The sequence below is a fragment of the Tachysurus vachellii genome, chromosome 5 (assembly GCF_030014155.1).
Source record: "Tachysurus vachellii isolate PV-2020 chromosome 5, HZAU_Pvac_v1, whole genome shotgun sequence".
Classification (NCBI taxonomy): Eukaryota; Metazoa; Chordata; class Actinopteri; order Siluriformes; family Bagridae; genus Tachysurus; species Tachysurus vachellii.
Window position 1 is genome coordinate 9,067,431 of NC_083464.1, and position 27,916 is coordinate 9,095,346.

At 38.6% G+C, this 27,916-nt stretch overlaps 1 protein-coding gene across 1 annotated transcript; it reads right to left on the reverse strand.

Annotated features, from left to right (window-relative positions):
* Nucleotides 1–98: 98 nt before the first annotated feature.
* On the reverse strand, nucleotides 99–26,733 carry stk17a (serine/threonine kinase 17a). Its single transcript, XM_060869648.1, has 7 exons — nucleotides 26,248–26,733; nucleotides 10,996–11,208; nucleotides 3,637–3,781; nucleotides 2,747–2,873; nucleotides 2,606–2,654; nucleotides 2,163–2,342; nucleotides 99–1,034 (listed from the first exon to the last, which is right to left on the reverse strand). The coding sequence occupies exons 1-7, from the start codon at nucleotides 26,397–26,399 to the stop codon at nucleotides 704–706; spliced, it is 1,197 nt and encodes a 398-aa protein (XP_060725631.1). The 5' UTR covers nucleotides 26,400–26,733; the 3' UTR covers nucleotides 99–703.
* Between the last annotated feature and the right edge of the window lie 1,183 nt (nucleotides 26,734–27,916).

Genomic DNA, 27,916 nt, shown 5'->3' on the forward strand with positions numbered 1-27,916 from the left:
AAATTAAGCAAAGAGCATCAGTCTAGTAAGGAAATGTAAATGTCTTGATTTTCACATAGCCCTGCCCTCTGTCACGCATAACACACAAAGACAGAAACTTCTTCAAGAGGAACTTTTATTTACATCAGGACAATCACCATCGAGCATGTTGTTATTCAGAAGAAATACTCTTTACACTGACCAATTCACAATGACTGGACATTCAAAAAGGAAATGTGGAAAATGTAATATCTATGGATTATCACCCCATGAACAGCCGATCAGTCAGGATGTGAACACGCAACATGGCTTTTTAAAAAAGTACAAACATAACTCTTTAAAATAAGTTTAATTTACATATAATTCCAAAAGCCCTGTGCTGCCCCTGCACAAACATACACATTTAACAAAACGGTAAAGAAAATATCATGAAATGAAAAAAGAAAACAGGGAAAACAAGGACAAGGAGCTGTATAGAAGAGAGAGGTGATAAACTACATGCAGGGAGGAAAACACCACACAAAAGTGAGCAAATAAGTACCATACAAATGCTTAGCCTTTAATAATATAATCCATAATATTAAAATGGCAAAAAAAACAACAACATAGGAACACGAACATACAAAATAAAAACGAAAATACAGTTTGGCTAAAACAAAAACAAACAACTTGTCAGAAGTGCAGAGTTAGGTGGAGCTTAGTGGCTGGCTGGCCATTGTGCAGTTTAGTAGATGAATTCTCCCGGCACCTCCTGCAGGCCTGTGAAAGGCTCTTCAAATTTGAAGCGCTTTGAGATGGCCTTCTGCTCTGGGGTCAGGCTCTCCTTGTCTGAGGACTGCCTGCACTGGCCTAGAGTGTAGGCTGCCATGACGATGAGCTCCTCCTTCAGTCTGCTTTCCTCCTCTACATCCTTGTCAGTGTGCTGAGTGGAGACAGCTGTGCTGACTGGCTCAGGGATGGAGGAGACCGTGTTCTTTCCCTTTTCCTCTGAGGACTCTGTCTCCTGTGTCAGTAGCCACTGGTGTTTCAGGCACTCCTCTGCGGTGGCACGATCCCTGTTTAAACAAGACGGATTTTTAACATGTGCCCAAATACACTGATCATACAGGATTAGGAAATCAGACCTCCAACACTACCAGCTCAAGACAATAGGATAGGTTTAGGGATGGACAACTCGGTAACCATGGTGAATGTGACAAGCAGAATGTGTCCAGGCTATTAGTTTATCATCATTAAAGTAGTGGCCAGGGGAACACGTGTGTTCATTACGATACAGATAAAGTGGACACCAGCATTTTATTCTCCAATTGACTAGTCAGAGAAAGGATGTATATTTGCTATACATTTTTATACAGAATCCTGTACACCTGCTCATACATGCAATTATCCAATCAGCCAACCAGCCTGTGGCACAATGCATACAATTATGCATTATACAGTTTACAGTTCATATTCACATGAAACATCAGAATTGAGGAAAAGTGTCTTCTCAGTGATTTTGAGCATAGCATGATTGCTGGTGCCAGATGAGATGACTTGAGATGATGATTTAAGATGTTTCTAGAGATTACACCAAAGCAAAATAAACTACAATCTACACAAGTGTAAAGAGCAAATAAATAAATTTGTGTGATAGTTCTTAAGACTCTTTCACCTTGTAGATGAGAGATCAGAATGAAATGGTCAGACTAGATTAAAGACAGGACGTCTACAGTAAATCATATAATTTTTACAACTGCAGTGAGCTGAAAAGAATCTTAGAATGCACAGCAAAATGAGCCTTGAGGTGAATAGGCTACAACAGCAGAAGACCCCATCAGGTTCCAGTCCTTTCAGCCAAGAACTAGAGTAAAATGAAGCATTTTTGGCTGCATCAATAACAAAAAACTAGAAGGACATCACGGCCAGACTTAAATAAAAAAAGTCTATGTGTATATGTGTAATGAATTTAGATTAAAACTACAGTTCAGGGCCAAGGTTTTAGGCAAAGGGATCAGAGATCATATAAGTCGAGGATAAAAACAACTACTATACAGGAAGCTGAATTAAATGTAGGGTGTTGCTAGCTGAAGAATTAATGATTAATGCACCTCTGATACTGAAATGCTGAAGTGCTCTAATTCAGGTCAGACAGCTATTCTGATAGTAAATAGTAGTATTCTGAGATGTGGTGATGTGCGTACTCAGGCTCTTTGATGAGCAAAGACTTGATGAAGTGGGTGGCCGCCTTGTCCAGCCGCTCCAGTTCCTCCTCGGCGTAGCTGACATTAATCTGAGAGATGTTGAGAAAGGTTTCCTGCTTGTCGGCACCGAGAAATGGAGACATACCAGTCAGCATCACGTAGGCAAGGACACCGATACTCCTACCAGGAAGGAAAAAAAATAAAAATAAAAAAAAGAATGAAATTTGCATAACATTTAATGATAACAGCTTTCATGAGGCTGACCTTGCAGGGCTGCTTTATGAGTCCTGGCTACATTCATTCCACACATGCTGAGAAGGTCAGTATTATGCCATGTTGTACTTTATGTAGTGCATTAAATATCCTTATTGGCCTTATTTAAGCATCATTAGTGAATTAAATATCCAAGTATTTGACCTTTTTAGAAAGACTACTGTACTTACCACATATCAGTGGCTGTGCTAATGGGCTCATAGTTAAGAACCTCTGGGGCTAGAAAAGGTGGAAAAAAGCAGATTAGAAGTTAAAATAATTAAAATCGTAGATATTCCAAACTGAAAGTTACAAACCACAGCATTTCTTACCAACATACTCAGGTGTGCCCATGATCTCTCTGATTTCCTGATTACTGCTCATCATCCTTGAGAGGCCAAAGTCCACGATCTTAATATCCCCAAGAGGATCGTCACTGGTCAGAAGAATGTTCTGTGGCTGTAGAGGTTTAAAAAAACAAACAAACAAACAAACAAAAACTATTTGTTAAATAGGTCACAGCTCCATATATCATTTTGTAAAGCAGTAACATATCAGACTAAACACTTGCCAGTGGCACTAAATATATGTGGCAAAATATGTTGTACTTCACAGAACAACCTGAACCACTGTCCTAAACCTTTTGTTCCTAATTTGCATTTGAATGGTATTGCTGTTCATGCTTGTTGCAGAAGGAAATTTCAAATTTCACGTCTTTCATGTTTGGCAGCTGACCCTCGAACACGCAGAGCAGGCTACAGCTGCTGAATGCAATGCTGACAAGTCATTGTTCAGAGTTTATTTCCATGTTTTCATTAGATGAATGACACACACGTATGTATATATCCACACACACACGGTATGTGGTAAACTAAATTTCCCTCATTTTTGAATCTTACTTTATTTAAGTGTCTTAAGTCATCCTAACTAATGTTGCTCCCTCGTTTTATATGCAATTAAATACAAATTATTATTACAATTTGAATATACAGTGTGTAAACAATATACAATGCATTGTCCCTTCAAAAAAGAAAAACACTGACAAAAGATGACCACAAGGTGGACTCTAGCATCACATATTCTAGCAACACATTCTTTTTTTAAGCCATTTCAGAGTTTTTTGTACTGCACACAACAAAGACACTGCCACCCTGTAAAAAAAAAAAAAAAGAAGTTTATTTAAATCTATAGGTTCATCATGTCAATAAGTAAACAATGTCACCTTCAGATCCAGATGAACCACGTTGTTCTTATGAAGAAACCCTACGCCTTCCAGGATCTGCCTCATCAGCCGCTTCACATCTTCCTCCTTAAAGGCCTCGTCCCGCTCTGCCACACACCGGTTGAAGATCTCTCCACCGGCAGCACTACAGATGCAAACGCGATACATCATTCATAACTGATTGATTTCATGATTTCATTATCTGTTTGGTAATTGTACATATTGTACACACATATTGTACTGACTAAATGTATGAGCAAATTGCACATTTTCACATGTCAACTCATTATCTATATCCTTATCTGTGTAACTGTTCTGCAATTTCTGGAGTTTGCTCCTAAGAATTTCACTCACCAAGGCACATGTGCTGTGGTGATGTGACAATAAAAGTGACTTGACTTGACTTAACAGGTTGTCCTGGCTTGTACAAAACATATGCAGAATTATTATTATTTTTTTTAATAAAATGTGCAGGTCTAGGGTTCTAGAGTGAGCAACAGATATCTTTTCTTTGTATGCACTGAGTTTATTGCCTCTGAACCACCTGGTAGCTCCCCTTGTTTTTTTGAAGGTATGCAAGCTGCTCTGTGATAACCTTTTAACACCGGCTCATTTCAAATGAATTACTACTGTAGAAAATGGAAAGCCCTTTACTGCTCAGCACCAGGTCAGATGTCCTTAAGTCTACTGCCCTAATTTAACCTCAGTATAAATCACCACAAGGGCATGACTGTGTTGTAATGACGGGAATAGACAAGCACAGTCACCAGCATGTGCATGCAAACACACACACACACACACACACACACACACACACACACACACACACACACACACACACACACACACACACACACACACACACACACACACACACACACACAGCAAGACTGGAAAGGGATTACAGACACATTACTGTGCTGGCTAAACTCAATATATGGACACATTATTTCTTCTTTATTATTTGTTCATTCCTCCTTGCCAATGTCCACTCATTTGAAACAAAGTCTGTAAAAAGTACAACATAAAACGCAATTAGTGAATTTAAGGCATCGGTAGCCTAGCGAGCATTACTGGCTAACAACCTCAGAGGAAGCCAGACAATCACATGTTTACTGAGATTCTCAGAGCAGACGGCATGTCAAATGCAATTACAGCATGGCCAAGAGAGAATGAGTGACCTTAAACACAACGCTGGAGTCGATCAGGTCTGGCTACGGGCTAAATATTGTTTTATGCTCGTGTGTCCTTGTGGCTGATGGTTAGGTTGAAAATGGATGAGAGCACACATTTCGACAAAGTTCAGAATAAAGCACAAACACGCTGTGAAAACAAACACCTTGTAAAAGCTTTAATAATGAACTTTAAGAACTAATCCCATTGATATCTTAGTTCTTTTAAATATTTTGTTTTAGCTGCATGTACGGTACAGTAGGTGTGTATGCAAATGCATGCACGTGTAGGATTAGTGAGCCCCTGGATAAGCCTGGATCAGTGTTTGCATGGTAGGTAATCCTATTCTGCATAACACTCTACAAACAGAGTAATATTTCATAATGAATGAAACAACAACAAAAATTAAGTACATTTAATTAACTGTATTTAATTCAGTGGAAGCAGGACCTCCTGCCTTGAGCTCTAACAAGTGTATCTGCTCTTCAAAGCATCTTACCTTCTGCTGAGAGACCACAGACTCTCCTGACAATGTACACCCTTATAAACCCTGGTATGCTAAGGATATACATAATAATATCTGTTGTCTCCTTCCTTCTCTCTAGACGTATGCGTGTTCCTGGGGCCTTATACTTTGACAGGACCTGCCTGACTCTTTATTCAAGATGATGCTCTACTTCAGGGGTGGCCAACCCGCGGCATGCGACTCTTTGCCCGATTTCATGCGGCTCTTACGTTTATATCGAAGTTTGTATTTGTGTCTTTTTAATAAGCGTGTTCGCTTCGCTTGAGTTCAATACGGTATTTTCGTCAAACGCGCATGTGAGTGGGATGAAAATATCTCAAAGTTTCCCAGTAGGAGCAAGATCATTTGAGTAAACAGTTTGTGTCAAGTTCGCTCTCAAAATGGCAGGGGAAAAAAAAGTGATGTTCATGTGTGCCCATGTGCATGATGTGGCTCTTTGCGGTAACAGTAAAAAATGTGACTCTTGGTCTCTGACTGGTTGGACACCCCTGCTCTACTTCTTCACTGAGCCTCTGCACTTGTGACTACCCTTATGATGCTTTGGATGGTCCCACATGGAAACCCTAAACTTTTGCACTTCCAAAAACAGATTCCTCAAAAGACTCATCCTGCATTCAGTGTAAGAAGAAAAAATTCTGGTGTCATCATAAACGTGTTGAAAATAAGCTCATTCTGAACATCCTTCCAACATCCACTCTCAATACTGCTTTACAATCTCACCAACCAGGGTTACTTAGAAGAGGAAGGGATCCTTCAGTCTGATGCCTCTCATTAATTCCCTCAAGGAGTTTTTTTTTTCCCCTTTGCAGTAATGTACACACTTATAACAGGCTACGGAATTAAAAGTGAATAGAATTGAATGGAAATGATCAGCGTGGCATGTTCATTTTGATACGAGGTGATTAAATAATCATACAGACAGTTTTTCATTTGAACTGGTACTTCTAGCTGTACACAGGATTGGTTTGATTTTTAAGTCACTTTGCTACGTTACTAAGCCGGACGTCACTGACTGCTCGTGATTACTAATAATAAGTACTTCTAAAACAAACAAACAAACTTAACTTGTAAGCTATCCATTTTTGCCAGATCCCTTTAGTAAGTTTTCCTTAGTAAAGCACAATAGGAGCTTTTTACACTTAATACATAAATAGACAATACTATATCATATGCCTAAGATCACATTGTTTGGGTTCACTTGTATTTTTACATTATCAGCAGGTAAGGCTAAGTTTACAAACGTTCTTAGAATGACATAATCCGAAGCATCCGGTGACATGATAGAAATCAGACTTTCGTCAGCATTAATCAATAACAACTTTCAAATGAGTAATTCAGTGTTTAACAAACAGGAAGAGCAGCACCTCCCCAACACTAATAAAACAGACTTGTAGAGAAAAAGCAATTAGCACTTGACCAGCTGGAGACTGTGATAGATTTCGGGGCTGGCCGCTCCTTCTGGTTCTTCTAAAGATTTAAAAAATGCAAACGTTTTGCTGTGAGGTTGCAGTAATTACAGCCCAGAAATGCCAAGCTATGCCATTAGACTCTAAACACCAGACTAAAAAGAGAAGGGAAAACTGAAAATCTGGCCAAATCATAAGTAGGTCACATTTTTGGCTGGGTAAGGGGATGTCCGGGCACCACAGTACTCAAACAGCATGGAGTTACTGTAGCTTTCATTAATCTGAATGCCCTTAGACCCCTACGAGACACAAACACACACAGACACACACACACACACACACGCACAGACACACAAATCCAGGCACCGACCCTGCCAGGCGATTTCAATGCTCTTTTAAATATGAAAGCTGTTCTTGTACAATAAGTGTCTAACAGATGTCAAAAGACGAGCTTTAGCGGCGGATCTATTTCTGGATCCTGCTGCTTACTGTCAAATGAGTACAGCATGTTGAGCCTGTCTGAGTAATTAATTGCAATTAGGCCTACATCAAAGAATTCCTTGATGCTGGCAACAGAAATAGCAGCAAAGTTTGTAAAAAAAAAAAAAAAAAAGTCTGTAATCCAGTTGGAAAATCCGGAGAAGATTACAAGGAACTGGTTTTCTCAATACGCATAAATGGTTTAGTGGTGGACTTTAAGAATAAAGATTCAGAACTGACCACTTCAATAAATAACCTTAAAATCAAATAGAGGCTTTAATTAAAATGCGTGCATGTGCAGCAGTTGCAAATGCTCAAACCCGAGTGTTTCCCCAACACCTGGATACTCAGCTCTATGATGTGTAAAGTATACAACATGACTTAAAAAATAATCAATCAGGGGATGGCTTGATGTGGCTCGAGAGTGACGCAGATTTACTGTTATCCATACCCATTTAATGTGATGGAATATCTGTGAAATCAGTTAATATCTGTTCAGTTTAAACAATTACATGAAACATAAACAGCGGTTCACTCACCAGTCTTTTTTCTCACTGTCAAACTTAACAAAAATAAATGCACCCTGTCATATTACAAAGAAACAGAGCCTGCCATCATGAAGCTTAGCTCATGGAGACTCACTGGAGACTCCTTCCAGATGGTGAAACGTTTATGGTGTCATACCATACAAGTTTCTATGTTAGAATTTTCTACTGATTCTGTAGCAGCATCGAACAAGCATTAATATTTACATTACATTTACAGCATTTTAGCAGACGCCCTTATGCAGAGCGACTCACATTATCTCATTTTTTTTTTATACATCTGAGCAATTAAGGGTTAAGGGCCTTGCTCAAGGGCCCAACAGTGGCAGCTTGGTGGACCTGGGATCAAACTCACAACCTTCCAATTGGTAGCCCAACACCTTAAGCACTAAGCTACCACATGCAAACAGAATTTTTAACCGATCAGAATTGTGAAATCACCAGTGCAGGGGAATAATTATAGATAATGACCACTGTGTCCAGTAAGCTAGTGTATTCATCTAAACTCATAGCGACCTGTATACTCACTACAGAGCACCACATTCTGACTGGTCATCTGAGCATGTGCAGCTCAGAAGACAAGTGCAGCTGGCTAAACCTTACGGTTTCTGGGCGCGAATCATGTTTGGGTATTCCCCATCGGCGAAACTCCTATACGCCCACCACATTCTTCTAGGCAAGGCCTTCAGGCTCACATATCACCTGTGGGCTGATGCAGCTGCTCTGTTTTTTCACTCTAGAGAGAAAACAGCTGAAAGATGATGATAAGACAGCAAATACATGTTTAATAGTGTTCCACTGTCAACGTGTTGAGCGAGAAGCTTTAGATGTTATTAGGTGCATGCTACAGTGTTAAGTGTAATGCAGAAGCAGCAGTAGCTGGAAGATGCATGGTCATGTTTAGATTTCTGCTCAATCAGGAAGGATTCTACATTGTTTTTCCTTTTGGAAACTCTGCAGTGCACTCAGACATACAGTAGGTTCAGTTGTATTTTTTTTTTTATGACAAAAGATCAGTCAGATATTTTATTTAATGCCATTTTCCACTCTTTGTTAGAGAAGCCTTGAATATCATTCCACAAGTTTTTTTAATTGACAAACACACACACACATATATATATTTATATACACACACACTCGCACATGCAAGGAAACAACCATTACCCACTATTACATATGGGAGCTGTAATATACAGAGCAAGACCTCGCCATAGTCCAGGCCCTCACGTGCCGCTGCACAACATAGTGACATTATGAACTCTCAGCTTGAGCTTAGAGTGCAATGAGGGCATGTTACTGAGCTGAGGCTGATGAAGTCCCCTACAAAAAAAAACCCACCATTAACCATGAATAGGCTTCTATCATTGTGGACTGACCCCAACCAAAGCCAAAGTCCCCCTTTCTCCCCCAAATCGCCCCAGTGCCCGAAAATAGGACAAAAAGTGGGGGGGCAGAATGAATGAAAAGACTCTAACAACTAAGTTTTTATTAGGTTTGCTCTCATTTAACATGATGGATTTTCACAAAAGTGCAATGCACTACGACCCGTTTCCTGCACCCCCCAAAAAGACCTTTGATAAACGTCTGTTGATTTTTCGACAGCCGTTGAAAGACTTAAATGACTTTTTAGCCAATCTGACTGGGCCGATGTCCATCAAATCCTAGTGTTCCATAACATACACAAATATGTAAAACTAGAAGTTGTATGTTCTTAAAGTTTAAGAGTTGTAGAAGATGCCAAGTGATGGCTAAGCACGAGAGATGGAGAGGAAACGTTTGTTTCGGTTCCATTTGCATACAGTAAAACCTTCTCACAAACTTAAGTTTTGGGACTTGTGTGTTAGGTGACTTGGAACACAGTAACACATGAAAATGTTCTAATCTTTCCAGAGTTGTTAAATGATATGGCTGATCTACTGGAAAGCCCAAATTCCAATTCAATGAGCAGCTCTCATCACCAGCTGCTGTTGGGACATGTGTGAGAGTGATCAGATGAAGGAATTGAACTAAAAAGGAACGGACTGCATTCCGGTTACTAGCGGGAGAAAGGAAATGAGACTGACCCTACACTGAGAGAGAGGTGTTGAAAGAGAGAAGTCATGCTGCTCTATGAACGAGGCTTGAAGATCACTCTGAACAGATGTAGAACTTTATTACCTATAGTTATGGGTAATGTGACTGCATGAGCATTTCTGCCATACTGGTCATAAGAAGTCTATAATCTTTTATTTAGGAGAACACTTCTTTGGCCGGTGTAGACAAGTGGCTGTAGGTCTCTCAAATCCAGACAAGAAAAATAAAAAATATAGAGGCAAATAAATGTTGGTCTAAATTGAACTAGAGTCATTTATATTTTGAATATCTAAAAACAATGAGCTAATTTTACATTGCAAGAATACAGACCTGTGACAGACCACCGCTTGACTATTGTCTATTATCTCTGGCTAAAATGATTGGCCTCTTTTCTTTGTTTCAAATATTGAAAGCTCTGAAACATAACTCTTTTTTTTAATGTACTCTAAAAGAGCACTTTTCTTTCCTAGTCAACAATATGTACTATGCAGCGCTTAAATATCAGCACTTATTGCAATTATTTGATATTTCACATATTTCAGCTTGCATATGAGCTCACATTAATATGAATACATATAAGTCCAGCTACAAATTTTTACCCTGCATGATTTATTTCTTTTACCATAATCTCTCATGCTGAGTGTTTTCTGCGGCATACAGAAGACATCATCATGACTGAAATACTGTACAATGGCTTTACGACAAAACTAATTGTAGTGATGGCTCGTTCCGTTTCTCCCTTCGTTGCTCCCTCTCTCTGTGTGATTGTGTTTATATACAGAGGGCCAGTGCAATCACTGGGAAACAGGTCACCAAGCATCGAGGATACATGCAGGCTAACTCATCTTAATCAGCTTTACACACTATGCTGTTTGCTAGTTCCCTCAAGGCAAATGATGTTGTTGCTCAACAGCAAATGATGCTACTTTAATATAGTAAACCTTCATTAATAACAACGATTTTATGCTGATCAAATTTTTTTTTATAGTTCCCGATGAATAGCATAAGGATACCTTCAAGTACTGTCCACTGTGGTTCTTGGTAAGTTATAAATGCTGAATTGCACTTTTGTCTTTGTGTAAATGTATTCGATTAAATCATAACCACTGTTGAACAAGAACTGCTATTTAAATCATCTCGTTTTGTATATACTCACAACTCTAGAACAAGCACCATCTCGCTGGGCATCTCGTAGACCTCATGCAGGTTGATCACTCGGTGGCAGGATGATGCCTGCTCCAGAACAGCAATCTCGTGAATGATCTCTGCTCTGCAGTCCTGGCCCTTTCGCCTCTTCCTCATGAACTTGGCAGCATATTCTCGACCAGTGTTCCTCTCAACACACTTCTTCACCACTGCAAACTTCCCCCTGAGTGTAAGGAGGTGTCAGAGACAGGAAGTGCATTTCAGTTAGTCAAGCGAGACACACAGACCTCTCACTGCATATTCTGTGTACAGCACAGGATGGACAAATAAATTCCGAAAAGTAAAAAAGGGGACGCAACTACATATACCAAATAATCTAAATGATAATTAGAAATACTGCAATTTTAAACTCTACTCCTCATTGCTGGTGTATTAAACAAAGCAAAAACACTATAAGACCAGCTGGTAAAGACAGTTTCTTTTGCATTACATTAGCTACTGTAGGTTACACAAAGACTCTTTATTCAAATAATTATTTCATACCACTGAAAGAAGAGCTAGAGGGTGGTTAAAAGAGTATTAAGTGGGGATGCCCGATTGTATAAGGATGCCACACTTGCTATCCTCAAGACTGAACGTGCCTTTGTCCTGCTTGCATTTTTAAGCCATGAAATCATTAGTTGCCCAAGTCCTCGCTTTCTCCCCTCACAATCAAGTACCCACTTTGTGGTGGATGACCCACTTTTGGATAGGATGTTTAAAAGGTGAGGCTCTCACACAGACAGTGGTTGTTGCCTGGGGTAAACCTTTTATAATTCGAGATGACATCCTCCTGCTGAGATTTATTATGCTCTTAGCATCCTCACTGACCATTTTTTTTTCACTATGTTTATACCAGCCACAATTAAGTTGGTCTCAATGTCACCGAGAAAAAGAAGTAATTACTGAAAAAACACCTTACCAACACAATGAGCCATTCATGATATAGTCAACTTAAAAACATCTCAGTGTGAGAAACTGACCTTTCCACTGCAATGCTGTTGATTTAACCTTGTGATAGGGCTTGGTGTTCTGTTAAAAAAAAAAAAGAATTCCTTTGAACTGGAAGGTGACGTTGGAAGAAAGCTGTCCCCAGACAAATCCCTACTTAAACAAGCAGTGATTTACAATGCAGCAAGTCGGACTCGTACGCACGGTCAACACTTGCTGAACGATTCTGTGCATGCGTGACCATGAACACACTACCCTGCTCAATTCGGCACTTTCAAAGCATGACTAATGCTCTTCCTCGGAGACACGTGGGTTAGTGATGTGATAGCTTTTCTTCTTTTAACCACAAAGGCTTTCAAACATGCAAGCAAAAGAAGCATGCAAGCATGTTCGCATGAGAGCTCATGACCGGAGGAGTGATCAGCAGGGTGCATTTCTGCATTTCCTACTCACAGTTGGATACTGTGTGAACCTGATAGTTCAGTCTTGTCTTTAATAGCAGAAAGCCAAACCAGTACCAAAGACATCGGTATGTATTTGAAATCGCAGAAATCATGTTGCAGTGACAACACAGCTTGTATCCAGTTGTTGGAAGATAACAAGATTTCTGGTGTTCCTGTTTAGAAATTTACAAACAATATGGCGGTCATCCCGTTTGCCAGATGGTACAGTATATACAGAATCGCTCTTTATTTTTGTTGCATATTTAACAAACCTTTACAAAGAATGCCATTATCTCTATGTACACTTGATTTCTGAAATGCTATAACGATTTGTAACTGCAGTAATGTAGGAGCCTCTTCCTGCACTGTCTAACAAGTTTGGAGACACTTGCAAATGGATCATGGGCACTCCTCCAAGGAGAATAAATTCCCATATAATACTCTTACTATTAGGCATATAGTCTGGAAGGGGTTCTTTCATACAACTCCTGCACAACATATCGAGAAGAATCTTTGTCTCTGTCAGTTTTAAGTAACTGAGTACGTAGGTTCTATAATGGAATTATGTTAATAGGCTATAAAGCACATATTATAGTTGATAGCAGCATTGGGCAAAATTTAAAATGGCTTCCTATGGTGACACTTTGCAGAATTCCAGATTAACTAAAAGCCTGAAATATTTAAATGGGAAATACATTTTGTCTATTAAATTGGTGCAAGTGGCCAAATCAGATGAGTTTATTTTAAAGAAGAAATCATTGATTACCTGTTCAAGTACCTAACTACTTAAATCACTAATGTTCACCATGTTATAGTATTAGCATGTTAGGGGCAGCTGCGTTTTAGGTGGAAAGCCATCCCTTGGTCCATCCTTCTCCCCAGACAGAAACGGCTGCTGACAGCATTCACGTGAGAATCAAGGATTTGGGAGTGGGCTTCAGGGCCCACAGGAAGCATCCCCCAATTTTTCAGCCCCATTCTGTCTGCCTCACTTACAGATTTACTACATACAGCTGCCACTGCTGTCCTCTTTGAAACTTTGGAAGGTGGAAGGAAGAGAAATAAATGTCTGATAAATGTGATAAATTACATTGCCGTACACTTTCCTAGAGTACTGTTGACATATCTGCAATATTGCTTTGCCAAATTTCGCATCCCTCTTTCTAAACTGTTAATGATTTCTCATACCTAATGTAAAGGTTTAAACTGTGGTTCCAATCACCCAGTAAAACACCTCATTGCACTATAAGACAGTTTATAATGAACTAATATCATGAGTTTGGTTGGTTTTGAAAGGTTTATCTGCATGATCGAAAACAGCAGATCATTTACCACGGCTAGTTTTGTCTGTGTCTTTGAACATTCCAGTAAAAAACACACTTTTTCCAATTCATTAATGTCATTAAAACAATTCAAATCAATTCAAGTCCATTTTTAACTGTTTAGCAATTTTAACATTAGATATTGTCGCAAAGCAGCTTTTAAATTCACAAAAGCTAATAACTATATACAATTATATAAACATAGAAAACAGAATTATATAAATTTGATATCACCTATAATTGGTGATTGTGATCCAAACAGTCCAAAAAAAAAAACAAAACAAAAAAACGCTGGCTTAGTCTTCAGTAATTCCACTATAGCACCCAGCGTAATACATTAGAGATTTTACATTTGTAAGTCTACCTTGATCCCACCTCAGCATACAATCTAAGCAGACCAATACTAATCATGCTGATTTAGGCTAAGTGTCTCAGGAGCTCGATCACCTCTTCCGTTCAGTTGAATATCTAACAGGATTTTATTGACCTTGACTGCACGGTTACAGCATGCCTTAGCTCCTATAGTAGTGTGCAAATATGACCCCTGCTGCTAAAGACTGGCTGCTTAAAAAAAAAGGAATGCCAAGTCTGAATGTAATAAAGGAGCGTCTCTAATCCCCTTACATAAAAGCAGCCAGTCCAGAAGTTTGCAGCTAATCAGGCATGGCCACTGCTACACAGACCTCCCTGCTCAACCATGAGGAGAAATTGGGCTTTGAGGTGAAATGCTTCATATGCCTTTTTGTCCTTAGGCTAGCCTTAGTCCATTTAGTACAAAGAAATGCTTCCTGGACAATCATAAAAGGATGATGTTTGCAAGAATGGATGATGCCCAGAACAAGCATCTTATGGCTATTGTGCTCAGACAATTCGTTTTTTTTTTCCTACATAATCTTGTCTTTTCCCACCAATTCCCAACTACCAGCCAGTTCTCCCAATCACAAGACAACCACTGAATGAATTATCGTGACAAATAAGTGTAGTAATTTTCATAATGATTATTTTCAACAAAAGAAAATGGGCATAAAACTGACATAGAAACATCCAGTTACCTCACAGTTGAATGACTGGCCAGTAAATCCAGGACTTTTTGCAGAGGACACAAACACGGTGTGTAACATTATAAACTTATTTATAATGATTATAATCTGTATTAATGCACTTAACCAGCTTATTCTCCATACATCTTTACTTTATGTTTGGCTGCATATTCAAGCTTAGTCAATTACGCTCCTTAGCTACAGAATCCAGCCAAAAACTGGTGCACTAGCTAGCAAATTTCATACATGCTCACACCTGCTTTGACTAGATAATCCTTATTATTTTGATGTTTCATATTACGCACTGTGTTTACCCAGCAACAGTGAAGGCTTTAAGAGTCTTGGACCCGATTTTGCACTTACAGTGTCTTTAAAAATGTTCACAGCAATTTTCTGTAGATGTGCCAGCACATTTTCAAAGCCAGTGGCCTGACACAGATAACATCCTGAAAAAGATTTGTGTGTGCAGCTTTAAGGCTCACAGAAAGACCACGGTCAACACAGGCAATTCTAATCAGGAAAGTTTCTCCAAACTCCAAATACAGCAATATACACAAAGAATGCAAAGTTATCTTTGAAATGCATCGTTTCATACAGATAGACAGGTAGTATTGTAACACTTGTAAACTCTACCACTGACAGACCTCAAACAACTAATAGCAATTTGGACAGAAGGCTTCTGATGGCTTTCAAATGAACACAAGGGCACTGACTCCTTCTCTTAAGTAAAGGGGATCAATAGTAGGGTTAAAAGCAAGCTAGAAAGCTTTAAGGATGCAGACAGATGGACTCAATAAGACTGGAGCTTGGCAAAGAGCCTTTGGCAGGGACATGTTAGAGACATGACGTCAGGGCGGTGACATTCTGACACTATCCAGCTGAAGTACTCTCATTAACACTTACTAGAGAAAATCCGTTAAAAACTTGTACTGCCTTTCGACAATGCAAAAAAAGTCTAAAAGATATTGTACAGTGTCTTTTCGATGACATGACGCTGATTAACCACAAGGATCATCAGGGAAGACTGTGCCCTGCAAATCCTAACAGGATTGTTGTTAGTTTACTGGTTTGCAAAAGATCTTCATCCAGTCATGCAGCTTACAGATCGAGCTGGCCTGAGACCAGGTATGGACACGGGAAAAATCTTAATATGACTTTTTAGATTTTTAGATAACGGAGTCCCCTTTGCATTATAAACTTACGTTGTCTCCAAATTTAATACGAAATGCATCACTCATTCAATAAAATCGTTTCAATTATTATAAAGAGATGGATAGTCACTCTCTATCAACGGGTTCTCAACTGAGTTTGAAAAATGGCTTCGGGATTTTCTTTAGTTGAACATAGTTTATTCCACTTTTGTGGGTTACAAGAAGCTTGCTGTTAAACTGCATTAAATCTGGCAACCCCAAGTTTATTAAAGCCAAGGCATCAGAAAAACGGAAAACAATCAATGCCATATATACTACCACCTTAAGAATTAAGATTAATTAAGACCAATCTAATACTTATAAAAAAAAATGTCTAGTCCACATAACGACAGTTTTTCTTCAAGCAGGCCATAATGTGTTAGTTTACTGAATTTTATTTGCAGTTTTCCCAACAATCTTTTTTTTTTTTTTTTTATAATGGTAGCTAGTTCTTTTCATACCGCTTATTTGATTTATTCAAAATAATCCTTTTTACTCACAATTTAGAAAAGTTTGAAAAAGAAACTCGACAGAAAAAGTTCTTCACATGCATGTGCATATATAAATGTACTACTAATAAAATTCCAGTAATCAGAATTAAAGAAACAATTAAAAGGAGAATGCAGTGTTCACCCCAGTATAGCTGCATGTTCTTGGGTAAATAGGAAACAAGTTTGCTTGTGTACACTCTAGCCTAGCCTATCAGAAAAAGTGCTGCTGTTTGTATTGCTGTAGTCATCCAGGGCAGCTTAGGTAGTAACTACAGCCACTTTGACACAAGCATTTATAAAGAAAAATAAATAAATAAATACGCTTTCCCTTTTAAAATGTCTTCCAGTGAGAGAGGGAAAAGCTCCCGGACTGAAACCAGAGGTCTGTTTACACTATGTCTATGACAAAAGGAATTAATGAACTCTGACATGGGACCTCAACACGGAGAAAGAGGCACCTATTCACACAGTCTCCTGGCACACAGGCAGACATTTTCTAAATACTTTGGGAAAGTGCATTACCTCATCCGTGTCATGGAGCAAAGGTTTTCAGATGTGTCTGTGTCCTTTCAGCATCTTTCTTGTTTCAATACATGGTAGTAATGATGCCAAAAAACAGACCACTGTTAATTTGGGGCAGACAAATCGATTCAGTCTGAGATGATCTCCACTGGCTTCCTTCACAGGCAAATACGTGGGATTTGACTTGGGAAATGATGGAAAACCATTATACCAAACAGGATTTCATATCATATCTAGTTTCATATTTGCTAGCATAATGCATCGCTTCACAGTTAATCGCATCGAGAGAAAATAAAGACGCTAGCCAGACTCAAGTCATATCTTTACTTAAGATTTGATAAAAGAACACCACAGCTCACTTCTGACATGTTTATGATTTAAAGTTGCAAACACAAAAGTGCTATTTTATAGGAGAAAACATGGATTTTATATAGGTAGCTCATTTATTGTTCTTAGTCTGTATTACTGTGCTTAACTAGCCTACCATCTTACCACATGTTATTACAATATGTTATTTGGCACATTTTATCCTGGTCAATTAGGTTTCTGGGCAACCAATATAGAACTGAGCGAAACGCAGGAGCTTACACTTGCCCATTGAGCTAGCTAATGAATTTATCATTTGTCCATTCTGGGGAACTTTCCTTGCAATGTAATCTTGCTCTTTTCAAACAAGCTACAGATATCCATAGTTTAAAAACAAAAGTATGACTTTGTTGTGTACTTGAAGATTGGTTAAAGGTCATCTGACAACATAAACTGAATAAACATTATGACAGCCTCCTCGGGTTCAGCATGCCTATCTCAGTGTGTAAACTATGGGCATCACAGCGTCTTTCTTAGACTTGTTGAGGAGAAAGCTTTTGCAGACTTGCTCACCAACAGGCCTCAATAACAAACTTAGCTTTCACATGGGGCACCCTCCTCCCCCTTCCCTCTCACCATTGCCATGGTACTCCGCAGATGTTGCCATCGAAGCCTGAGACCCAAACAAAGTGAGAAGTGGAGAAATGATGTCATGGTATCCTGTCTCAGCTGTCACACTTGAGACAGATCCTTTCTGTAAGAATAGGAGATGGGAACGAAGAAGGGGGGGCCTGTGGCGTAAGTGAAAAGGACCACACTGCACACATCCGACAGGCCCTTAAACCCCATCCAGAGATGGATCTACACGCAGTGGCCTTGAGATTTACGAGGGAGGGGGGAGACATTTTCAGCTGATGACGTGCTACTTTAGCTGATGGCCAGACCAGAAGGAGTACAGGCTGTAAACAAAGCCCTCCCAAATACCTATGAGGTGTCTGACCTTAATTAGAGATGACAGACTCTGTTTTATGAACAGCCACTGAAGGATCAGATGACCGCTGGTATGCTTTGCGAAAACATCAGAAATATTTAGCACATTTTAGCTAGGGAACTCAGCTCTGCTGTCAGGTTCTATGCTGAACTAATGAAGTTAGTGAATAAAGGTTCATCAGTCATGCAAAAGGTTTTATTTAAAGAGGCTTTATTGGATTTTCCTCACTGGAAGCGCTATAAACACAATGGGTGCATCTCATTCAACTCCCTAGGTCGTGAAACCAGTACATCGTGTACACAAGTTCGGGCACTAGCAAGAACGCTGGCTCACTACACATTGGGACACTAATTTCCATCTACATGATTATACACTCATGCTATAAATCGACACCACTAGCATTTATCAACAAGGAGGTCCAAAATCTTTGACATTATCATTTAGGTGTTTAAAAAAGAATTTCTCTTATGGTATTTTAAGCTGGATTTTAGGCTAGATAGTGAATTTAAAAAAATGCATTCACAGTTAAAATCTGGACTTAAACAAATAAAATTTGCTACCGTAAGTAATCATTTAAGAGCAGTACTGTACTCAGCTCATTAGCACATATTTTGCACCTACTGTAACAAATACTATGAGTAACATTTGTTCATATTTACTTTATTTAATTTTTATTTTCATTCTTTTTTTATCCCTTACAGCTCTACCTCGGAACTGTACTGCAACCCTGTGTAATTTATTTAGGCCATCCTTAAAAATATTTTGGTTTGCAGTAACAGTAAAAAAAAAAAAAAAAAAAAAAAAAAGGGTGGGTAGGTAGGTCTATATTTTTTTTTTTCAAGTTTCAATGTAAAAAAAAAAAAAAAGTACAATTTTGGTGACTGTGATTACGTAGGTATGAATTTAAACAAATTAGCATATTAATATTGATGCAGGCTATATAGACCACAAACAAATTTGTTTGAACGGTGACCGCGAACATTTTGTTTACTGCAGCCGCAGCCATCATTACCAAGCACGAACCGTTGACTCTGAAAGTGAATGAGAGTATGAGACGAAGCGAACGCACAGGCCAGTGTAACATCCGTTAACCAATAGTGTAAACATAGATGATGTCACGGGTTTTTATTTAAAACAAAGAACGTAGCCTTCATTTGTATGTAGCCCTAGGCAATTTATATATTTACAATACTTACTAAAATATAATTAATATTATTTTATTGCTTTTGTATTAGTTGTTCAAAGAGTAAAAAAAAATTGTTCGGTCTTAACGCAAAAAATAAATAAATAATTGAGTCGGTCCCAAATTGACAGGGTCGGTCGGGTTACGGCAAACAAGAATATTTTTAAGGATGGCCTTAACTCGTGTTTAACTCCTGTTTAACTCTCTCTGCTGGGAACACATACGTACATTTCTCTACATGTCATATTGTGTATGGTTCTGTATGTGACAAATAACTACAACAACGATTACAATTTCATAATAATTTAATTTAAGCTGATAAGGTCTTTGTATATATTATGAAGCCTATCATTTTGCGATTAAGAGAGTCCTTAAAACGGCTGAATCCCTGATCAGTGCCCTGACTACTGAACTAAGGAGCTGACTGAGACGTGCCCAATGCCTTTTGTGCGCATTCGTTTTAGGGCAGCTATGTAACCTGTTACATAACAGCTTATATTAATGTTAATAAATGATGACAGATAGTGTGTTAAATTGCAGTTTTCAAACATTGTTACATAAAGTGGTCCTTAAAGACATAGTAGGTAACATTAGTACAGTTCAGATGGTTCAGTGGTTACTAGTAGCACACCTTTGGGATATTCAGCAGCAGGGTTTGAACTGCTAGCATGTACAATAGTCTGTAATTAGTGTAAAAAAAAAAAAAAAAAGTACTCTGTGTTAAACTGACAAGTTGCTATTTAACAAGCAGAGCAACAAAGAAACAAAGAGCTTCCAAGAGAATTTTCTAGGGAACACAAGGACACCAAAGCTTGCATTTTGTTGTTGCACGATCACTGACAATAATTTGAAAAACAAGTACTTCAATTTGTTAATGGAAAAAAAACAAACAAACTAAGAAACAAACCCCTCCTGAGAGCTTTAGGAGTTGCTATGTGCAAGGTGCCCTGTGATAAGACTTTCATGCCACCTTGGGTCTCTTCCCACCGCCTCCACAGTGTTTTCTAGATAGGCTCTGGATCCGTTGGGACCTTGTCCAAGATAAAAGCAAAAAATCATTTTGATTCGGATTCAAACAAACTTTTGGAGAAAAGTGTCTAGTTTGGAATGACCCTACATATGGCTGCCGTGATCACTCCCATTTGGAAACACTCTGCATGGACCGCACCTACTGTATAATCCTAACCAGAATCAGCTGTAATGAATTTTCTAAAGACATCTGGATTAAATGGTGGAATTTACCAAAGCAGAATATGAACTGTTTGCATGAGGCCTGTGCAAAGAAACGGAACCCAAAGAAATTCTGGAAATATCTGAATATTTAACTGCTGCTGATTTTTTGCACAAAATGATCACAGGCTTTACAACAACCCCAATAAACCACCATATTGCTGTAAACTGGGTGATAGCAACGAAATAATATGATGGAATCGACTGTACAGTATATGGTATCGATTGTAAATCGAGTAAAGATTATTTTCCACAGAACAAAGAAAACATTTATTGGCACAGAATTAAATCACACTGCAGCTAGATTTGATTTACTACATTGATAAGAATGGGCTGAATTTCTTCAAACAAACAGAGGAATTAAGGAGCGCATATGTCCATATAAAAACGCACTTCATTGCTAACTTCAATTCAAAGTGGTTGCATTGCCATCAAATGACAAGCTGCTGTTTAAAGCAGTGTGCCCTTGAGTGTAAGACCTTCAGAACATCAGATATGGCTTACTAAATGTTTGCACACAATGTTACACATGTTTACAAAGACCAGTTATCTAAGAGCAAATTAATCTGCGTCTATTCTCTAACAGTGCGTAATGTGTTTTTCGAGTTCCTACACCAGGAAAAAGGCTTTATAAGCTAAGCTGTTTGGCGAGGGACTGCACAACATTAGAGTAGTGATCTAACTGGGTGACTGGCTGTTCCCTGAGCGGCGGAATGCAGTGTGACAAGCCTACAATTATCCATATTTGTAAATCTTGAAACCACATGACCACTCTGATTTCACCTCATGGTTTATATATGGTGGGTTTTTAACTACAGATCAGAATGTTTCCAGTGGCATAGGCCAGAGACACTGGTAAAAAAAAATCCCCACAGAAAAATCACTGACAGAGTTTGGGGTGGACAAATCCTAAATCCATTTGCTAGCCCACTGTGCTTCCCATGGCCATGAATTTGTAGAAGCTGCCTATTATGCCAAGCTGGCTAGCTAGCTATTTTAGTTCCTTAACAAATACCAGGGTATATAACAAACATTCAGAGGCACAAGCAAGTACATCGAGGTCAGAATTAAACTATTTTATTAAGGAGTTGATTTTCAGGGGCATTTAGAATCCTTGCGTCTTTAATTATGTTATTTTCCATGGTCATCAAATGACCAATGTGTATATATGCATACACCACAGAACCATTTAATGATGAATATATAGCTTGAGTTTGAGACCAAACCAATCCACTTTTCAGTAGTCAATATTTTTCCAGTGGATTTGGATATCTCCGGATATCCAACCTTCCAACAAAGTCAGAATTGTCTCCTTAACCCCAAATTCAGCATGTGATGACACAGCAATATGACTCTTCACATCATCAGCTTGCTTTACTTATAATAGGCCTAATATTAATACTTGTATAAACATATGCATTCATTTCAATTCAAGTTTATTTGTATAGCGCTTTAAACAATTGGCATCGTCTCAAAGCAGCTTTACAGAACAAACATAGAACAAAAGGTTATTATAAAGAATAATATAAAGATTAATAGAATACAAAAATTCAATATTAATATTAGATATATTTAAATATGTTTGTATTTATCCCCAATGAGGCAGTCTCAGGTGACTCAGGTAACTGTGGTGAGGAAAAACTCCCTTGAATGGTAAAGGAAGAAACCTCGAGAAGAACCAGACTCAAAGGGAACTGATCCTGTGATTATAAATATACAGTCTGATAAATGTTGTATTGAAATATGTACCCTAGTAATATTCGAGAATTGTCTTTAGATCAGTCAAAACACACATTTCTTTGTTTAATACAACACACTATAAAGTTTAGAGGAGTTAAATGTACGTCACTCATGATGGATTTGGCTAACACAAGACAGACATAGAGACGTTCAATTGTGTCACCCCCACTCCCAAGCCCCCCCTAACCCCCCTAGCCCCCCACCCCGCCACCCGCGCTTTGTAGATGTAAAAAAAAATAAAAAAATAAAAAAAATCAAAGACATAATTACAAGCTCCAACTTCCCCGTTCAAAGTTAACTTGAGTGCAGGATTAATTACCACATAAGGGAAGACTTGACTGTAGTCATTATCCTTTCCTAAGAAACGCTCATTGTGTTTGCACGTTCAACAAAAAGTCCGAAAAGCCTCTGACTAACGTTTTGATTTTCAAGTCTTGTCATTATCTCCATTTCTTCTCTACATGTTTAACTGCAAGGTGACCGTATTGTGCTAGAATGAGGGTTAACACAATAGCTTAATGCTATTAAAAGGTGTTGTGTGTAGTGCAGTGGGTGGGTGGGGGGTTTTGAAACAGTGGTGTGGACGACAGTTACAGCACTGGGATGTTGTGTCAAACAGTGTGAAAAACTGTGTCAAAACTTCTTTTGAAAGTCAGTAATATTTCATTTTTGTCCTTTGGTTGTTGAACAAGGGATGAAATAAAATATTAGCTGACCAACTAGGCAACTACTTTAGGCAACTAAATAAAATAAAAAATTAAATTTAATAAGAGCCTAGTGATATTTCCCTGGATGGCCTGCATTTTTAATTATTTTCTGTACTTGCAGTAATTGGTTATTAGCTTTTCTACTTTGACATTAGTGCTCAGTAGGCGAACACTGGGTTGTATTGTATCACACCTCATAGGCTCCAAGCTCGGAGGTGGTTTTAAAAAAAACAAAAAACTCTGAAACCATAAATCTGTTTTGTTGAGCCTGAAAACTGCAAAAAGTAGCAATTGACGTTCTTAACAACTTTGCACATGACTGATGGTTTTACAGTCTGACTGTAAATATGTCAATTAGCCTAATCCCACGGGTCAGTCGACAATCCAGACGGCCTAACATTTCCTCTCCACTCCACAGGGACCAGCGTAGTAGATCATTAAACCAGACTTTTTAGCACTATATACAGTACAACATTAAGGACTTTTGTTTTAAGCCAGCCCAAACATATTAAACATACCCACAGTGACAGATGTTTGACGTAGGTCTAGACATATTTATTGTTTTTTGGCCTTTTTTGGCTTTCACAATAGAAAACGAATACAGTGGAGAACCTATCCAAGGACGATGTCTGCTCTTTTTTATTTGGTATGCATACATAAGAATGTTTTCTTTGTTAAAAAAATTAAAGATACAGATTCCTTTAGCAGACTCTGAAACCCCAACTTAAAGCTTTCAATTTAAAAAAGCCATCCCAATACAGAAAACTGAATGATGGCAGAACTGTAAAGCCTGAAGAGAACCGCTAAGAGACTTCCAATCTTTTATTCTTTGTCCTGCCCCCGTCCCAACCCTGTGCAAAAATCACAGACAGTGATCTTGTTCTTGAATGAGTTTCAGCTGTGAAATTTGCATGTCTTGCACTCCCAGAGCTGACTGTCTTAGAAGGCAGCCCGAAAGCAATGATACAGACGAGGACCATTAAGCTGACTCGTGCGCCTCAAAGCCACAAACCATCTGAACAGTGGCCCTTCTTTTTCCCATCACATGACAGAGCTCATATGCAATGCACGTGAGGATAATTCAGGGTTTCGCCGTTTCTGTGCGGTTAAGACACGTCATCCGTAAGCTGTCAGAACATCATAAAGCAAAAACCACACTGGAAAATCTGCCTTACAGAATTTCATCAGTGTGTGAAAATCTCTAAACCTCTATAGTACCTTTCATCTGTACTAATTAATATGTCTAAAGGACACTTGTAACAGCACGCTACAGTAACAAATCTATGACCTTTACACTGTGTTGTTATTTCCATTACCAGGTACGGTAACCAAGTAACAGTGTGAATTGGAATACTGGTTTTTCCAGGGTACTAACGGTACTCAGCAGGGATATACTGGTGGAGCTAGACAGAGTCAGCATTCACTTCCATCTCATTTTTTATTATTTTTTTTTAATTATTGGTTATTGTCATGAACTTTTTAAAAATAATCTATGTTAAAAATAATCTACAATGGTCTGGGGTCATATGACATACAGCGTATATTCCCGTTTTACGTCCACTGTTCCTGGGATAGGCTCCGGATCCACCATGGACCTGACTAGGATTAAGCACTTACAGAAAGTGTTTAAGAGGATGTTCTACAATCACAGGTACCTTTATAAACCTACTTGATGAGAAATAAATTTATCACTGCTGCATAAACTGAAACCTCTGGAAGCTACATCATTTTCTAAAACTACTACTTAGTCACTTTTTTCTTCTTTGCGAAATAAATCCTATCCTTATTTTCACAGTTAAAGACTGCTACGATGACCTGAATGGCTTAACTGTAACGGATCTTCGAAAATGGATCTTCATCCTACAAACAGCTTAGAAATATCAAGGATTCGCACAAGTTTCAGAAATTCTGCTAAACACGTGTTTGAGCCAGTGATGAATTAACTACCAGTGAGCAGCTCAGTGAGTTAATAAAGCTGTGTTACTGACGGTCATATTGTCTACGAGAAAGATTTCACAATGCAGAATGTTGAAAATTACGATATAGCGCAGGTGACAAGGTAAAAGGCAGGCAAACCAGGAAAGAAGCAAAGCCAGACAACGTCGTTAAACTTTGTCGACTTTCTCACCTGAGTGTGAAAACGGTTTTCATAATGCTCTCACTCTTCAACAACCTTCACACTTGTTAAACATTTTAAAGCTTTGTTCAGGGAACTGTATATGGTTAATTACAGATCCTGCAGTTAGCATGCACAGTCATTTATGTTATGAACTTTATGTTCCGCACTTTATATAACTATGAAAAACGAACCTGAAGAAAATTCATCCTCAGTCCAGTGTATATGTATTACACGAATGTGTCCATGAAGCAGAACCAAAGGAACCATGAGTTTTGAATTTCTGAAAAACTTTTTTTTTTTTATTATGACCATGTTGCATGATGGCTGTGGGAATCCATTAACATTTTTGTGATAATCAGTGGATAATAATTGACGAACAAACAAAATATCACTGAACGCACTTCACACAAAGATAACGGGCCTGATACTTTTATGTTTGTTTGTATAATAATTGCACTAAGGGGTCCTTGAGTGTAAAAAAAAAAAAGCTTGAGGTCTTGTGATATAAAGGACTGACAAAGACCAAGTTCTGTCTTTGTGTTATGTAGCACCATGATCCTGGAGAAACTGCTATATATGGATGAAATGACAATAAAAGCTTCTTGACTTGACTTGACAGTGAAAGCTCACTTGATTCCCTTGTATTTGTTTAAAGGAGACTTGTGTGGTCAGATTCAAGTTTTAAATCATCATGCATGTGCTCTGATTGTGTGTGTGTGAGAGTGTGTGTTAGTGAGTGAGTGTGTGAGTGCTAGTGTGTGTATGAGTGTGTGAGTGCTAGTGTGTGTGTGTATGTTAGTGTGTGTACTAGTGTGTGTTAGTGTGTATGAGTTTGTGTGAGTATGTTATTGTGTATGAGTGTGTGTATGTTATTGTGTATGAGTGTGTGTATGTTATTGTGTATGAGTGTGTGTGTGTAGGTTATTGTGTACGTGTGTGTGTGTGTGTGTGTATGTTATTGTGTATGAGTGTGTGTGTATGAATTTACCTGCCCAGCTCTTTCCCCGGGATGAGAGTGTAATAGTCAGTGAACATCTCTCTCTTGATCCCGCTGTGGATGTCACACAGTAACCCGGAGCGGTTCTGAACGCCTTCCTGCCCCCGGCTGCAGATGGTCCGAGACGGAAATTCAGGAATCATAACGGCGAAATAATGACCAGTGTAATTTACCTGCTAATGCGCTCCTGGACGCTTCTAACGCGTCTAACGTCACAGAATACAACAGCCAACTCTGTGGACTTTGGTCTAGTTAGTTAGTAGTTAGTTAGTTAGTTAGTTAGTTAGCTGGCTGGCTGGCTAACCGAATTAACAACACCAGCTGACTGTAAGCGACAAATGAAGCCGAACAAAACGCGACTTAAACTAAACGGCAACTTTATAACAAAAAAGCGAACTCCGGAACTTTCATTTTGGTTCTTAGGTGTGTGTGTGTGTGTGTATGTGTGTGTATCCACTACAGAGTGATGAGTGGTGTGTTGTAGCAGCAGCAGCAGCTCTCTCTCTCTCTCTCTCTCTCTCTCTCTCTCCTGCAAACACACTCTGATTTCCGTCTCCGTGGTAACAGCCTTGATTGACAGGCAGTTCAGCCAAAGTGGGCGGTGCTTTTGTAATCAGGGTTTCCCTCGGGCACTGGGACAAGATGTTAAATGTTTGTACCATTTTGGATTTTATTTATTTATTTATTTTTTATATATTTTAGACTGAAATGACGAATAAAAACATAGGAAATTGCTTAAATACTAGGAATAATTGCAATAATTGCAATAATAATAATAATAATGTCACGAATAGCGTTTATTTGTACCTTGGACGTGCTATCGTGCTATTTCACGAGATATAACTTCACGTTCTGGGCACAAATGCTAAATTAAGGATGTGTTTTTATATGTTTTATGTTATAGTGATCGATCAGATAAGGTTTGCGTGCAAAACCTGCGAATGAACAAATCATGCAAATACGCCCCCTGGTGGTGAGAGTGAAAATTAATTATGAAGCTGCATTGCATGCAATTCATTCATTCATTCATTCATTCATTCATTCATCTTCTACCGCTTATCCGAACTACCTCGGGTCACGGGGAGCCTGTGCCTATCTCAGGCGTCATCGGGCATCAAGGCAAGATACACCCTGGACGGAGTGCCAACCCATCACAGGTCACACACACACTCTCATTCACTCTCGCAATCACACACTAGGGACAATTTTCCAGAGACGCCAATCAACCTACCATGCATGTCTTTGGACCGGGGGAGGAAACCGGAGTACCCAGAGGAAACCCCCGAGGCACGGGGAGAACATCATTGCATGCAATTATTATTATTATTATTATTATTATTATTATTATTATTATTATTATTATTATTTATTTATTTATTTATTCATTTATTTATTTTTCGCAGTGGCAAACATTTTGAAGATCCATCAAGATATATTTAAACATATGACCTAAGATCTAAGTGTTAAAAATATTTAATTAATATTATTGTTTTTTTCCCATTCAACTTCTGTAACTGCTTCATCCTGGTCAGAATCAATAAAACACCTGGAGTGAGCATAAATAAACACATGATGGGACACCAGTCCATCCATTATAGGACACATAAACCATCACTTACACCTAGGGCAATCAATAGCTATTTTCACCACAGGCATGTTT